The sequence below is a fragment of the Podarcis melisellensis genome, assembly GCF_964234715.1.
Source record: "Podarcis melisellensis genome assembly, chromosome: 16".
In the NCBI taxonomy this organism is placed as follows: Eukaryota; Metazoa; Chordata; class Lepidosauria; order Squamata; family Lacertidae; genus Podarcis; species Podarcis melisellensis.
In genome coordinates this window covers 7,840,772-7,857,114 of record NC_138533.1, presented here as the reverse complement: position 1 = coordinate 7,857,114, position 16,343 = coordinate 7,840,772, and the positions used below count along the sequence as shown (strand labels likewise).

Sequence of the window (16,343 nt, the reverse complement as noted above, 5' to 3'; positions counted from 1 at the left end):
GCCATGTGGTCTGAATGTGTACCAGCCACCCGAAAACTCCCCCCCCCAAATCTGGGCAACTCTCTTCCAGGGGCTGAATGATCCCTTCCTGTGGTACCTCTCCTGGGATCGGCTGGCAGAGGGCAGGATATATATTGAGGCAGGATCCTCTGCGCATCTCTGCCCCCACCCCCCAAATTCTGGAAGACTCTACCTGGCATGCCAAGAAGGCCTCCCGCCACAGAAAGCTGCGGGGCCTGCGCAAAGTTGGACAGCATGGAGCGGGCCGAGGTGGGGATCCCACGCTGCAGGGTGCTCTGGGGTTGCGGTGCCTGGAGAGAGAAGGGGGGGACGGGACACAGAGGAAACAGAACATCAGGAAAATGAGTGGGGCACAAACAAATAAAAGTATCGGGTCCAAACTCCACTCAGTGTTTAGCGCTTCACAGTGCTGATTTGGAGATTCATTTTCTGCCGACAAGAATTACTCCGCACGCAACCAGACGTGTTTTGAGTGGACAGGAATAAGACGACTGTGTAGTAATTTTGTGTGGAGGGTTAAGATAAGTGTTTGCATAAGACACACAGGGTTTTCAAAGCTCTGCTGCATTTGGTTTTTCAATAATACTATTGCTACTCAATTTAGCAAATACGTCCAATAAAGGAGGCGTGATTGCTGGAACTGGTGGGGAAGAAGGAGGGAGACCAAAAGTAAGTGGAGCCAATGGCAGGCAGAGCCAAACCACCCCTGGACTGGTTGTGAAGGCAGGCAGGTGGGGGCTGGCTGAAGCTGGTGGGACAGCACCTCATTCACTTTAATGGACCACCCTCCAGTGTTCTCGTTCTCTCTCTCTCTCTCTCTCTCTCTCTCTCTCTCTCTCTCTCACACACACACACACACACACACAATGCATTATCAATTACCTGCCCTTCGCCCTACCTAAGGCCACAGGGTGGGTTAACAACAATTAAAGATTTAAACAAGTTCCAAACAACTGACAATCACAAAAATATGGTAGGAATAATGATGATTATATCATCATTATAAAAACAAACATACACTGAATTCGAAATAGTAATAACAAAATTGTCCAGTAGCACTTTAGTATTTTTTAATTTGACTGCATCAGACCAACACAGCTACCAATCTGAATCAAGATACATTGAATTGTATTACTAGGCGGTGCATTATTAAACTTAATCTATTTTTGGATAGGTTTTTCCAATATTCCAAAACATGGAACTCTCGCAGCAGAGAGAGGTGGTATTAAAAAAACTCTGCTGCTTCATACATATCATAAATCACGTATCTCATGATCTCTCAAAGCTTCCTTCGCTTCATTTTACCTAGTCCTGTCCGTTTAACTATCATTACAGCAGGACCAGCCTGCCGTCCTCCGTTCCTTCGCTGAAGGTTGTTTTGAGGGAGTCTGCCAGTGAGCGGCTAGCTAAGTTTCAGAAGCACGCCACAAAACTTCTGAGGCTGCTGAATGTTCGGATTGAATGTTCTTCCCCCCACAACACACGAGAACAGCCTTTTGCTTTCGGAGGGGAGGGGAATGGGCTGCCCGGGAGACAAGATCAGAAGGCTGTTTTGAGGGGAGGGGGTAGCCGAACAGCTGGTGGCTGTGGGATGCGAAAGGGGCCACTTTGCCAGAAGGGGCTGGGCGAGGAAGGTCTTCTCACCTGGCGGAGTGTGTGATGTCGCATGATGCTTTCCTGTTTGCTAACGCTGGACACGCTGGCGGGAGTGGCGGTGGGGGACAACGCTGCCTGCTGCTGCAACCGCTGCTCTATCTCCTGCCGGAGGGAAAAAAGAAGAGGCTGGTCATGAGTTGGGCCGTGTGGCTGTCATCAAACAACCTGCATTCGGATGACCCTGCCTGCAGTCCAATACCCACGGCCCGGTTTGTGCGCCAGCCACTGAAACTGGCTAGTTTGGTGAGCGCATGAGACGGGGCCTTCCTGCTGGTGGGGCTCTCTTCCAGCTAACACTCGCTCAGTTCCGACATTCGAGAAGGCCTGAAAAACGTAGCTTTCCACTGCTGGTTTTCCTTGGGAGTGAATCTTGCCGATCTAATCCCGTGCATTCATTTCAGGGGACTGCTGCCTCCCCAAACTACAATTCCCAGAGACCCAAGGGGTCAGGGTCGAGAATAGGAAGGGGAAGCTACGATGACTGTTTCAAAGTTGGTTTCCAAAACACTTTATTCGTGCTGAATAAACATGCACGGAAAAAACACCGGCGAAGAATTCAACAGGGACCTTGTAAAGTTGCCTTATAAAGAGTCAACGGACGATTGGGTCCACCTAGCACAGTGCTGCCGACACTGACTAGCTCTCCATGGTTTCAGACAAAGATCTTTGCTCAGCCCTACCCGGGGATGTTGAGGATTGAACCCAGATCTTTCCACGTGCAAAGCAGACTCTCTACCACTGAGCTACAGCCCTTCAAAATGTACGTTGAGCAATGAGGAACATGGGAAGCTGCCTAATACTGAGTTTGCTGAGCTCAGTGTCGCCCGAACTGAGGGAAAGCAACTTGCCAGGGTTTCGTTCAGGAAACCTCCTCTCAGCCCATCGTGGTGGTGCCATTGAGGAATGATCCTGGCACCGTCTAGTTGCAGAGCTCTGACACTGAGCTATGTCTCTTCTTCAGAGGGACAGGAAGCACGCACCTCTTCTAGTTCACCTGGATTGACCGGGCTTCCCTCCCTCCCTCCCTCCCTCCCTCCCTCCCTCCCTCCCTCCCTCCCTCCCTCCCATTGACAGGGCAACAGGGACCCACCTGCTCTTGCTGCAGAGCTTTGACAAAGGCGTTCTTCAGCCGGTTGGTGTGCTCAGCCTTAAGCGCCTTCTTCTGGTTGGAGGTCATGCACTGCTCACACAGGATCTTGCCGTTCTTCTCCTGCTTCCAGTGTGGGGTGAAGTCTGTGCGGCACTGGGCGCAAACAAAGGGCTCCACTCGCAAGAGGGAAGCGCAACCTTTGCCTGGGAAAGGGGGGTAGAAGAAGATGCATCACACAAAGGAAGGGGGACCTTTCTCTCGGGAACCGTTCCAGGCCAAGGGGGTGCGGAGAAGACCCCCAGGGTTCAGAATTTCAATGACTTTCAGCACAAGCTAAACATTCATTTATAATAATAATAAATAATCAATTTTATTTATACCCCGCCCTCCCCAGCCAAGGCTGGGCTCAGGGTGGCTAACAAATAATAATAAAAACAAGCTGAATGAATACAACTTAAAAACAAGATTAAAATACAACATCAAAACATTAAAATGCAGCCTCATTTATGCAAAGAAAAAGGGGAGAGGGGGACAAACGCGAGTGAGTGTGGCTCAGTTTGCCTCTATTGTCAGGCTACCCTGGAGCAGAATAATAATGTTTTTGGATTTAAAAAATCTTAAAAGCGTACCAATAACTAAAACAGTTTTATCTGTGACAGGACGGCTCCATCAGGCGGACAGCAATAGGCTAGTTCCCCATGTCCCCTGAATCAGGAGGCATGGGAAATGGGATTTCCAGCTCATTTCCCTCTGACACTCTCTTTCAACCCAGTTGCACCCCCGACACTGGCCTTTACCTTGGCTGTCAATGACGCTCTGCACCACCTCCTCCAGCCCCACCATGTAGATGAACTCGCTGTTGGCTGCGCTGGGCAGGAAGTGGAGCAACGGGGCGGGCGGTTTGGGGGGCGGGATCTCCAGGAGGGTCTTTTCCAGTTGCTTGCGCAAGGCGAGCTTGGCGGCCGCTTGGGAGTTGGCGGCGTCGTTGAGCGCGCTGGGGCTGGGCAGGGGCGACGACACCCGGTTCACCGTGCCCGGCTGGATGTGGGAGGCAAGGTTCATGTAGATGGCGGACGACGTGGTGCGCTGGCAGGGGACGGCCGAGCTGGACTGCTGCGGAGGAAAGGTGCAGGAGAGTAGAGGAGACAAGAAAGGAAATGTTAAAGGTGTGTGGCTTTCCAAGGCTTTTCTCTCTGACCTTTGGGACTCTCTCCAGGCCACACCCCTTCACTACAGGCCACGCCCCCTCACCAGCAGCCCTGCTTCACACCCTCCTTGATGCTTTTGCCTGTCTGGAATGTGGCCTTCAATGGATCACACAAACTTAATAAATAAATAGCTAAAATAAAAATAAATAAATAAATAGGTAAACGACCCCTGGACGGTTAAGTCCAGTCAATGGAGACTATGGGGCTGTGGCACTCATCTCGCTTTCAGGCCAAGGGAGCCAGCGTTTGTCCACAGACAGCTTTCTGGGTCATGTGGCTAGCATGACTACATCGCTTCTGGCGAAACGGGACACCAAGACGGAAAATAGAGAGCATGGAAACACAGTTTACCCTCCCGCCACAGAGGTACCTATTTATCTACTTGCACTGGTGTGCTTTCGAACTGTTAGGTTGGCAGGAGCTGGGACAGAGCAATGGGAGCTCACTGTCGTGGGGATTTGAACCACCGATCTTCTGACTGGCAAGCCCAAGAGGCTCAGTGGTTTAAATAAAACCTAACTTGCTGTACAAAGGTGATCTACGCACCCATTGCTCGGCCCACTTTTGTCTCTAGCCCTTCCAGCCGCTGAGGTTACCCATGTGGAAATGCTGTTCTCGGGCTCCACAAAGCCCCACCCCCAAATTTGTCACCACAAAAACAAAAGTTTAAAACTGCCACGTGGGCAAGGTGGCCCTGCAAGAAGATCAGGCCCACTGGCCCTCCCACCCTTTCCGGGCTGCTTTACTCACTGGCTGGTAGCTGATGGCGGGGCTCATGCTCGGAGTGGTGGTGCGGATGAGGCCCGGTTTCGGAGGGACACGTTGCCCTTGGAGCTGGGCGGGGTTTGGTGCGATGACGCGCTGCGACATAAGCATGTGGGGGAGGGTCGTGTTGGTGGCGGACCGGATGACGCTGTGACCCTGCTCCAAAAAGGAGAAAAGCGTGTGTTTTAGAGAGATGGAGAGCATGGAACCAAGGCGAGGTTTGCAACTTCTTCTGCGGTGCTGCATCTACAAAGCACATCCCCATGTCATTCCCAGTAGGGCGTAGCTGGGACCTGGGGCTCAAAGCAGGCAGAGGGCACTAGGTTAGGCAGTGGCGTAGCGTGCGTTGTCAGCACCCGGGGCAAGGCAAGTAATTTGCGCCCCCTAACCCGTGGATTTGCGCCCCCTAATCCATGGATTTGCGCTCCCTAACCCTAACCCCCAGATGTTGTGCCCGGTGCGGCTGGCCCCCCCTGCACCCCCCACGCTACGCCACTGAGGTTAGGGAAGGCTGATCTATACCCCACTGGTAGAGGCTCTCCAGGGTTTCAAGATGGGGTCCCTCCCAGCTTGAACTTGGGACCTGTCTGCAAAGCATGTGCATCTATCCAAACTACAGCTACTATTCTAGCCCTCATTGGAAAACTGGCTGATTTAAATCGGAATCTGCCTTATCCTGAGTCCATGCAGCTCAGTGTTGTTGACGCTGACGGACAGTAGCTCTTTCCCAGCTTTACTTGGGAGATTCAGGTATACAGCAGCTCCCCCTTTCCTCACAGGATAGGTCCCTAACCCCCTAACCCCATGCCAGGCCAGGGCCGTGAGCCAAAACTCCATTAAAAACCTTTCCCGAAAATGAAAACTGCGCTACTGATTTGAACTGTGGCATTTTCTACAGGGACAGCCAGAGGCGCAGGTAGGTCTTCATAAACTGACTTTTGAAGAAAAATAACTTCCCAGGAAAGCTGCCCCTGTGCTGCTCCTGAGCGACTTGGCACGGTTTCCATTCCAGTAAAAAGGGTCATGGCCTTTCTTCCAACTTGGTGGAGTTTGCACAGAAAAATAAAGGTCAGCACAGCTCTGATGGACTTCTGGGAACTGCGACAATGATGCCGGAGGGAGGGGGGGATTTCTTGGAAGCAGCTGGACAGACCTATGAAGTAGGGGTGGGCACTTGGATCTGGCTGGCAGGACAGATCCTTTATATCCCCCCACGCCCCAGTTCATCAAGTTTGACAGGTGGGCGGAGCCAACCATCTGTCAATCAATGGACTCCGCCAGCACAGTTAGAAATCAAATTGCTCGGATTCAAAGTTCTCGCAAGATGACACTTTGATTTTAATTCCAATTTGCATCTTACGTTTTTCATCATTTGCAGCCTATATAGTATTTTAAATGTATGTATGCTTTTACCCCTTGCATTATATTGTCTTTTAAGCAAGCACAAGTTCCCCTGCTCATGCTTTTATCTCCGGCATGCTCTTAGTGGGTCTGCGAATTCCTGGGAACTGCTTTACGAGGGGAGCCGTCAATCCGGAAAAGCTCTGCCTTTATCTCCCTTATACCAGATGCTCTAGGGCAGGTGGGCATGTTGAGGCCCAATCAGACTCATGGGATGGAGGTTTGTTGCCCCTGTGCTAAACGGAAAAATCCACTTTGCTGCTCTACGGCATGGTAGATGAGAGAAGAGGCAGGAACAAATGAGGTACCGCCTCCATTTATATCCAGGTCCACATTTACAGCCAGGTAAGAGGTGTTCAAGAGATGGGACACAGAAAGGGACACGCTGCCATGTTGCAGGCCTCTTACCTGTAATGTTCGGAGGTTTTGGGGCTCAACCCCTTGAGCTCCAGGCCGGGAGGGAAGTTTGGACAGAGCCTGCTGTCCGACATGGGCAGGAGATGGCTGGACAATAGATGCTGCGTTTTGGACAACTGGAGTCTAGAGGAGAGAAAGAAAATAGGGAGACTAGAGTGATTGGGATGCTCTAAAGCTCTCCATCGCTGGAGCAGAGTTTTGTTGGCTCAAAACTGGAAGCAACGTTCACTTTACGCAAAGATAAAACTTACACTTCTGGAGTAATGGGGAGGTGCACCCACTTTGCAATGGTGGGGGGCAGCCCAGTTAATAGGCCCCTGGAATGCCCTGTAAGTCAGGTCTGAGAGACTGTGGGAGAGCATGCATTGCAGGGACTGGCGATGCCAGTGGAGACAAGTCCGCTTGGGCAAATGGGGCACTGCCCCCCCCCAATCTCAGCCTCACAACAAGCTCAGGGGGTATTCTTGGTTGTTTCCTCCTCCCCAGTCTCCATTCTACCTTCTACAAACTCAGCAGGGAGGAGAGGAAGATGGGGAACAAAATTACAATTTGATGGCTCTGTTTACAACCGGCTCTCTGGTGCCACCTGCTGTTGGGCTCCCTGCCTTCTGCCCTACCAGTTCCCAATGGTCCCTGGCCACTTCTGAGAATCTCCATATACAGAGAGGGAAATCGGCGTCACACACCCACGGTCTCCTTGCTCCAATGAGCAAAGGGTGACGGACGGATCCAATGCGGCAGCTGACATTTCCAAGGCGCGGTGTTGTGCCCTGGTGGGAAGCCTGGGTGCCCTCCTGCGTTTCGCCAGAATGGCCCCACCCAAGCCTTACCTTTTGCACCACGTTCTCCTTCTGCAGCTGGCTCTGCCGTAGCTTCTTCAGCAGCACCAGCCGGGCCTCCTCCAGCCGCAGCTCGTCCCGCAGCTGCTTGATGAGCTGCTGCCTCTCCTCAATGCCTTTGCCCTGTGGTGGAGGAGAGGGAGAAAGGAGGGTTAAGAGACACTTGCAGTTCGGCTGCCAGCCCACACCCATCAAACAGGACTGCTTGGTTTGGAAGCACCACCCTTCAGCCTTGGCCACCACGATCAACGGCCAGGGACGATGGGAGTTGTAGTTCAGCAGCGTTCTTGGACTCCAGCTCCCATCAGCCCCGGGCAGCATGGCCAATGGTCAGGGATGATGGGATTTGCAGTCCATTTGGAGAATGGACACATCCCCTGTTCTGCCAGGAATCACGCAGCTACAATTCTCAGAGGGGTTTAACAATTAATCCCTCTTCTCAGGAAACTGGGAATTGTAGCTCTTGTTAAGGCCTGCTAATGACTCTCAGCACCCTCAACAAACTACAGCTCCCAGACTTCTTGGGCCGGGGGAGCCATTTCAAAGTAGTGTCACTGCACTTTAAATCTGTTGCATGAATGTGGCCTGCAAAGACACTTTGCTGTGGTAGCTTCAAAATGAGAAACAAACAGCCACCTGAAGAAGCGATCTGTGTGGCCCGAGAGCTTGCACACACTCTTTTGCAACTTAAGGATGTGCTCAGTCCCTTGGGCTGAGGGGCCACTTACCTTGAACATTTCCAGATTGGCAGCCTTGAGCCTCTCTTCCATGCGGGAACTGGAACGGGGACTGGAGGCCTCATTATCAGAAAGGACAATGATGTCTGGCGAGGGGGTGAGCCGTCCCCTGTCCTGGTCACTGCTGAATTTAAAAAGAAAAGGATGGGGAATTATGAGAAAGATGCTGAGTTGCACATCTCTCTCTCTCTCTCTCTCTCTCTCTCTCTCTCTCTCTCTCTCTCTCTCTCTCTCTCTGCGACCCACAGTATGTAACACAGGGAAGGGACCCTTTGGCCCTTCAGATGTTATTAACGCCGAACATCAGCTGGGAGTTGGGAGTCTGACAATGCCTGGAAGGGCTCACAAGTTCTCCATCCCTGTTTTAATTTTTCAGAGTTCAAAGAGATATTCCAGCTGGGCAAAAACATTCAAAGAGAATGAAGCAAGGCCCAGGGCAATGCACAGGGAGAGGTGTGTGGCTGCGGAAGAGTCCTGGGGACCACCTTTTCTTCCCCTCTCCAGGCCCGAGGCTGCCCAACCCTGATGCAGAAAGCCAAGGAGACAGCAAACACTGGGGCTCATCTCTACCCAGGACAGATCATTGGCTCTATAGCCTTCTCTTCTGTGTCTATTTCCTTACACTTCTCTGCTGCAATACTGACTGGGATACTGAATTGCATTGGTGGGTGGAATGAAGGTCTGATTAAGAAGGCTGAATTTGTAAACATCTGACAGCGAGAAAGCAACATGGGTATGCTGGCTGTGTGTGCAGTGAATGTGGCCCCGTGATGGGGATCCTTCCTAGCCTTGAGATGCTCTCAGTGGATACATCAGAGGCGCCACACACTCTCTGACGCCAAGAGCTTTCATGCGCACATTGTGCAGAATCACAACAGGTTCTAAGAATGTTAAGAAGACCCCTGCTGCTGGGATCAGGCCAAAGGGGCCCATCTCGGCCAGTGTCCCACTCTCATAGTGTCCAAACAGATGCCATGGTGGGAAGTTTGCAGTAAGGACCAAAGTTCAACGGCCACCTTCCCCACCTGTGATTCAGAGGCATATTGGGCTGGTACAGTTCCAGACTGCAGGCCCCATGTGAGCTCCACTGTGTTTTATCCTTCCCCATAAGAAAACACAGAAGCCTGTGTTGCATGTAGAAAGCTAGCAAATCAGGGGGAAAGGCTGAAATCCATTCCTTAGCCATGAATAACATGAGAAGAACCCTAAGGCTGGATCAGGCAGCCAAACTATTGCCAGCTGAGCCCCATTGATTTTTGGCTGCCCATGATTTCATTGCACTGAAAGAAAACCAGCCTTGCAAACTGTCATTTAAGCTAGTCACCTGTGGCGAGTCGGTGTTGCCTTCAGGCAATCAGAGCTGTGTGTGCGTCTGTGTGACCAAAAATGGCTCCTTTCTGTCACTCCACATATTGCTAGCCTAGCTGAGTAGGAGAGTGACGCTTGTGGATTTGTTTGAAAGCCAGGCTCTTTCCAGAGGGAAAATTAGCTGCTACTCTTATTCAAACAGGAATAAAAAGTCACATTTTCAAGATCCTGTTTTATATTAAAACTTGGTGCAAGAGGGAGACAAGCCAGTGTGTCCTGAATTCAGGGGTGTTTGCTTGTTAACCCCACCAATTAACTGACAGGAGGTCAACTTCTAATCCTCAATTAACATGTAGTTGGCCAATTAATTTGGTTCAAGCAGGGAATTAGATTTTCTAGGAGATGAGCAAGCCAGGCACCACGAATATTTCTGGTCCCTGCAAAGGAGCTGCACAACAAAAACGGGGGCAGGGAGCAATGAGGAAGACTGATTCTAAGGGGAATGCTCCATGAAAAGCCAGAAAGGGCGTGTGGCAAGAAATTTTAAACTACAGAGACTGCAAAGTAAAGAAAATGGGAGATATGAGAGAAGCCCCAGAGTTTTCACAAGGAAAGAGGATATACCTGAACTCCATACTCATCGCAATCTTGGAAAGATTCTCCCTTTCAGGAAGGGATTTGTAAGCAGGGTCTGGGTCAAACAGTGACCTGGAAGTGGAATCGCTGGGCAACCAGCAGCGGCCGCCACTTCCTGTCACTCGGAGACGGGGCGATGTCATCCAGCAGTAACCAAGCGCTGCTGCCATGCTTTATGACATCACATAGGGCTTTTTTTTTGTTGGCAACTAACCCCCCTCCCAAAATCAGCGTTGTAACAGGAAAATTGTCTCTGCCCTTGACTTTGGCTGACCAATGGGCATTGTGTGTAAATTTATGCTATTGGCACAGTTTATTTTGTGCACACGACTAGGGCTTTTGTAAAATTAAGGCTGGGAGGGTGTGTGTGCCTCAAATACTAGAGAGGAACAGTTGAAAGGGAGGAGCAGAACAACTAGGAATGGGGCTAAAGGAGAGACGGAGGGCTGGGCACAGAGCGTGCTCGCGAACATGCATATCCCCCCATGCACTAAGCATCAGACACACAGGCGATGTACACATTAGAATACCGAAACACAGGGAGATCATTCTCTCCCTGCCCCCCCCCCACATTTCAAGTCACATTTTAACACTGTCATACACAGCTGGCTGCCGACAGAGGTGCCTTCACCTGACGTGCATTCCCTGATTTGTTTCCCTAGGCCTGCAACTCCTCCCAAAACTCCTATTAAGTGAAGCTGTCATCTGAGCATGCTCAATGGCTGTCTCAAATGGACACACGAGCTTAACGGTGAGTTACTTTTTCAAATCGGATGGAAGCAGGTTTGAGGGAAAGCAGACCGAACAACAGGACTTCTCAAGAGAGTACAGGATACATACGGCATTTGGCTCGTGTCATGTGTGCTCAGCTTCAGAAACCAGCAGTGGGAGAGCAGTGGACGAGGAGTAAAGGGTAATGTGCACACGGCCACATATTCCCTTTGTACTAAGCCTCGAAAGCCACAACTTTTCTGTTTTTACACATTTGCAGCACTCCCAAGAGGACTAGATGCATGCTCCCACTAAAGAGGGAATTCTGTGGGAGCATGCATCTAGTCCTCTTGGGAATGCTGCAAATGTGTAAAAACAGAAAAGTTGTGGCTTTCGAGGCTTAGTACAAAGGGAATGTTATAAGGAACCCCGTGCAATATTCTACCAACTGATACAGAGGCCATACATTTTCAAAACCTCTGCCACCATGAGGCCCAAATGATGCCCTCCATGCTTTTCAAACTTTTCTCTGACACAATGAGGGATGGAAGCCTGAGGGGCTCTTGTAAGCCTCTAGATGAGAGCTGCACTTCTTAGGATCCTGACAAGAGCAACAGGCCTCGGCTTCAAGACATTAGCATGCACTGTGCCTTAGGTATGAAACTGCAAGAGGACACCAGTGCACACACAGAGCTCTGTACAGTCAGAAGACGGACACATTAACTTCAAGCACACTGAAGCTCCACGAGCAATGAGGCGGATTACGTTTCGGTATAACGGATTGCATCCCACTAAATCCTACTCTAGACTAGACCCATCAAAATCACGGCCATGATGAACTAGAATCCATCAACGGTCTTACTCTGAGTAGGATTTGGCCTGCTTCAATCCCAATCTGTGTTATAAGCTTTGCCTACTCACTTCATGCCATGAAATCACTTCGTGGTTTATGAAAACTGTAATCAGGTCCTTAGCCTTTCAGTCATCATTTTTTTGTTGAAGCTTTTTTTGGGCGGCGGGGGGGGGGGAGGGAACCAACTCCTTGCATTTATTTCTTCCTTTGACAGGGATCTTAGATTTCCCCCTCCCTCTCTCTATAGGAAAGTGGGATTGGTGTGGCCAACGTTGCACAGCTCTCCCCCAGCACAGATGGCTTTATGTCACACTTCAGGAGGGGGGCGGGTGGAACAAAGCGTCAAGCACGCTAAACTTTAATCAATCTCAAGCGAGGGAAAATGCCACTCTGAAAGGAGACTGAGTGCCTGAAAAGGCTATTTTCAGAACCCATAGGTTCACACAGATCCCAACCTGCTCTGTAACCCTCGGCCTTTCACAGAAAGCAACGGATTTGCAAGGGAGGTGGGAGAACTGTGGCTCTCTGGAGCACGCTGGACTCCCTGATCCCATCAGCCCCAGCAGTCAGCATGAGCCAAGGGGTCATCGTGGATGATGGGACTCCAGGCAGACCTGGAGGGCACCATATTGTTGAGTTCAGAAAGCAACCTTCCACTACGACTTCTTCACATGGTGCCTAGCTGAGCCATGAACTTGCCCTCACAGAAGACAGTGGTGGCCGCCAACCAGGACGGCTTTAAAAGAGGACTGGACAAATTCACGAAAGAGAAAGCTATCAATGGCTACTACCCACAATGGCTGTGCTCTGTCTCCATGGCCAGAGGCCGCAGTGCTCCTGAATCCCAGTTCCTGGAAAATGCAGGAGGGCTGAGTGCTCTCGTGCTCGGGGTCCTGCCTGGGGGTTTCCCACAGGGATCTGGCTGGCCACTGCAAGAACAGGGCGCTGGACTAGATGGGCCACTGGCCTGATCCTGCAGGGCTCTTCTTATGTTCTTTATCAATGCAACGCCTGCCCTCCTGCTTCTTAACTTCCATCCGCCCTAACCACTGCCCATGCTAGCTGCTGTCAGCCAGAATCTAACAACCTCTGGAAGTGCACAGATTTCCACACCCCTAGTGTAAAGAGACTGCAGAACTTCTCTCCCCACTTCTGTGGGGGCTTGGGGAAAGGTTGCGTATGCAGAAGTGTTGCTACAGGCATTATTTTACCTAGGGTGGAAAATAAAGACTACCCCACTAATCCCCGATTAACACAGAGACACAACTGAGCAAGATCCTCTGCGGTGGATCAGTCCCCCTGGGTCTGATCTGTCCAGCTCTTCCAATTCTGCCTGCCTCCTCCTCTTGCCTGATGAGAGGGGTTACGGGTGGATGCCTTTAAAAGAGGACTCGGTAAATTCAAGGAGGAAAGAGGCTACCATCCACAATGGCTATGCTTTGCCTCCTCTAAGCTGCAGGGCTATTCTGGTGTTCTTAGGGGGTCTTCTCTGAGCAGTCGGTAACAGCCTTCTGCTAACGAAGCCCCGCACCCCGAGCTCCCCGGAAGATCCTTCTGTTCGAGTGTAAAGGGAACAAGAGGATGGTGATGACCGGCGAGCAGGGGCGGAAGAGCAGATGGCAGGCAGGCAGCCTGGGCTGCCGCCATCAGCATTGCCACCCGCCAAACAGAGTGGCACCCGTGGCGCTTCCTGCCTTAGAGACGCTTTGCTCCCTCCCACGGCTGGCACTGCGCCTCTGAGCTGCGCGAGTGAGTCAGGATTTCACATCTTGAGATGGAGCCCATGTCAGTCAAACCTTGGGGCTGGTTGACACCTGTTCCCTCCCCCTGGACCAGTGATGAAGGCAGGGGTGGGCGGGCAAATTGAAGGATGTAGTGAGGTCCCCATGCACTGGGGGCAAAGAGACTACGGGTGCGGCCTGCTGGGAAAACAACAGTTCGCAATTGGGTTGGCCAGTGTGAGAACAGGATGCTGGACTAGAGGGGTGATTGGCCTGATCCAGCAGGCAAGGCTCATGCTTTTGTGCAATGCCCACTGAGCACAGCATTCAAAACAAAGCAATCAACTTGAGCAAACACTTCCAGCAAAATACCAGAGCAGCTGAGATTTCGCTAAAGAAGAACTGGCATAGGGATGCTGATGCCAGACCAGTCCAGGGCCTTTTGCCGCCTGAGGCAATGGACAAGGTGACAATGCCCCCCTTTCGCACGGAGAAACCGTCTGGAATGCCTCTTCCTCTGTTACCGGCAGCATGACTGAACTAAGCCAGGGTATGGTTGGGAGGTGAAGGGAAGAGCTGTAGCTCAGTGACGGAGCACCAGCTTTTTGTGCAGAAGGTCGTGCGTTCAATTCCCAGCATCTCCAGGTAGGGCCGGGAATGCCCCCTGCTTGAAACCCCGGAGAGCCACTGCCAGTCAGTGGAGACAATATTGTGCTAGATGGACCAAGGGCCTGACTCGGTATGAGGCAGCTTCCTATGTCAGCTTCCATCTGAGGGCACAGCGTCAGCTCAGGGGTGAAGTGTGTGGCCCACACAGGAGGCATGACTCTGTCGCCTCCCAGGACCTCACTGCTATTGCCCAGCCTGAGACAGCCTGTTCTATGTCCTTTTTAACTGTTTTCGTTTGTTATTATGCTGTGAATTTTTGTGTTTTTATATTGCAAACTGCCCTGTCATCTTCAGACGAAGGGCGACATAGACATTTACTCAATAAAATAAAAATAAATAAAAAATAAATAAATAAATAAATAAATAAGTAATTAACGGTAGGGCTGGAGATATGTGTGCGCGCACACACGCACACACGTCTGTGTAAGAGAACACCACGTGAAATGAATTATATAAAAACCACAACTTGAGAGACATTTCATAGCATATTGGAATCAGGTGAAATTGACAAAGGATGGGTGTCAAAATACTGTCTCTGGAGGAAGCCCCTTGGGTCTTATACAAATAAGTTCTACTCAGAGTAGTCCCACTGAAATTAATAAGCCTGACCCAGATCCATTAACACATCTGCTTTGTCAATTACTGTGTTCCTCTGAAGAAGAAAAAAACTGAACAGGATGTGATTGGCAACAACTCCCCTCGTTGCCTTTGGGAAAAGGAAAGGCCTAGGAAGGGGCACGCAAAGCAAATATATTAAATAAGCAGACCGTGATTATTGTAAGCATGGCTATTCTAAAGTGATGAGTTCTATTTGCATCATTAAAAAATCTCATCTAGTTAGGAACATGGGAATCTGCCACATTCGTCCATCGAGCTCAGTGCTGTTTACACAGGCTGGCAGTGGCTTGCCAAAGTTTCAGACATGTAACGTTCACAGTCTCAAGACATTCCACACGGTTGCACGGTATTGACAAGAACAAAAAGGGGAGATAAATAGATCCTTGAGCCAAGGGTGCTCCTATCCTTCTTAATGACAAATATGAAACTCCCTCCATACCGGGTTATGTCTTGCTGCTTTGTTCTTTTTAGATGACATGTTAACACATACCTCTTTTGCCAAACATTTGGAGGGAGAGGGTAGTATGGTTTGGATGGATTTGATGAATTTCTTCCCCAACTGTACTGTCATTTTATGGTGCTGCTTTTTTAAAAACGTTGCTGTCATTTCCATTATTTGCTCATTATTACATTAGTATCACTCTCTCCCCTCCACAAGGAGGTCAACATGGCATATGTGGGTTTCTCCCTCCTCGTTTTGTCCTCACAAGAACCCTGAAAAGTAGGCTCGGCTAAGAGATATCAATTGGCCCAATGTCACCCCAGTGTGCTTCATGGCTGAGTGGAGGGTTTGAACCCTGGTCTCTCCCAGGTCCTAGTCCAACACTGTCTGACCGCTACACCCCACTCAGTGTACTGAAGTTTTTATTTTATCTTCAGTACAGAGCCCTATGACTGTAGAATGAAAGGTAGAATAGATATTCATTCATTCATTCATTCATTCATTCATTCATTCACTGGCTTGCTCCACTCACCAACCAAGACCCCCTGCCATTCCCCCCACATTAACTCCCTAGTGCTTCCTTTCCTACCCCATGCAACCACTAAACTCAATTTTCTTGGTCTCTTTGGTTTTTCTTCATGGAAACCCAGGATAAGGCACTACAAATCCTCCAACGGGGCTGCATGATGACAGCCTTACCTATTTATGTATATAGGAAGAGATACATGCAAACACAAAAGGGCTCCCTACCTTCTCTTTGCGCTCATGTCCACTGGCTCCTCATTGATGTTTTCCTTCCCCGGCCTCCCCGAAGACCGGCTGTCCGTGTGGGGCCTCATGTTCCCATTCAGCTTCTCCTCATAGACCTTCAGGCCGTCCTGCTTGACGGGCAGCTCATGGGGCACCTCGATGCCTGCCAGGTCCTTCCTCTTGAGCAGCGCCAGCATCTTGAGGCGCTCCATGGCCTCATGCCCTTCCATCTTCAGCCTCTTGGCCAGGACGTCATCCCGCTCGTCGGCTTGGTCCAGGCTCCGCTTCAAGAGATTCAGGCGCAAGGCGTCCTCTGTCATACGGTCCATCCTGCCATGGTAAGGGAGAGCAGAGGATACGGTCAGGGGGGAAACAAGGATGGCAAGGATGTGACACTCAGTATCACACCTCCAAAGCCAGGAATGGGGAACCTGTGGCCCTCCAGATGTTGTTGGACTACGGCTCCCTTCACTCCTGACCATCGGCCATGCTATTTGGGGA

The 16,343-nt window shown here is 50.6% G+C and overlaps 1 protein-coding gene across 5 annotated transcripts in view; it reads right to left on the bottom strand.

Moving 5' to 3' along the window:
* The window catches only part of GATAD2B (GATA zinc finger domain containing 2B), a 65,010-nt gene that overhangs the window by 8,298 nt on the left and 40,369 nt on the right, over positions 1 to 16,343 (bottom strand). For 3 of the 5 annotated variants that reach the window (XM_081891477.1, XM_081891478.1, XM_081891474.1), the window contains exons 2-10: positions 15,843 to 16,172; positions 8,126 to 8,258; positions 7,389 to 7,520; positions 6,550 to 6,681; positions 4,726 to 4,896; positions 3,565 to 3,880; positions 2,768 to 2,970; positions 1,666 to 1,779; positions 194 to 311 (exon numbers count right to left, since the gene is read on the bottom strand). In XM_081891477.1, the coding sequence (XP_081747603.1) occupies positions 194 to 311; positions 1,666 to 1,779; positions 2,768 to 2,970; positions 3,565 to 3,880; positions 4,726 to 4,896; positions 6,550 to 6,681; positions 7,389 to 7,520; positions 8,126 to 8,258; positions 15,843 to 16,171 (1,648 nt within the window). In that variant the 5' untranslated portion in view covers position 16,172. The remainder of the gene's footprint in view (positions 1 to 193; positions 312 to 1,665; positions 1,780 to 2,767; positions 2,971 to 3,564; positions 3,881 to 4,725; positions 4,897 to 6,549; positions 6,682 to 7,388; positions 7,521 to 8,125; positions 8,259 to 15,842; positions 16,173 to 16,343) is intronic. The other 2 variants (XM_081891476.1, XM_081891475.1) reach the window with 2 other exon arrangements.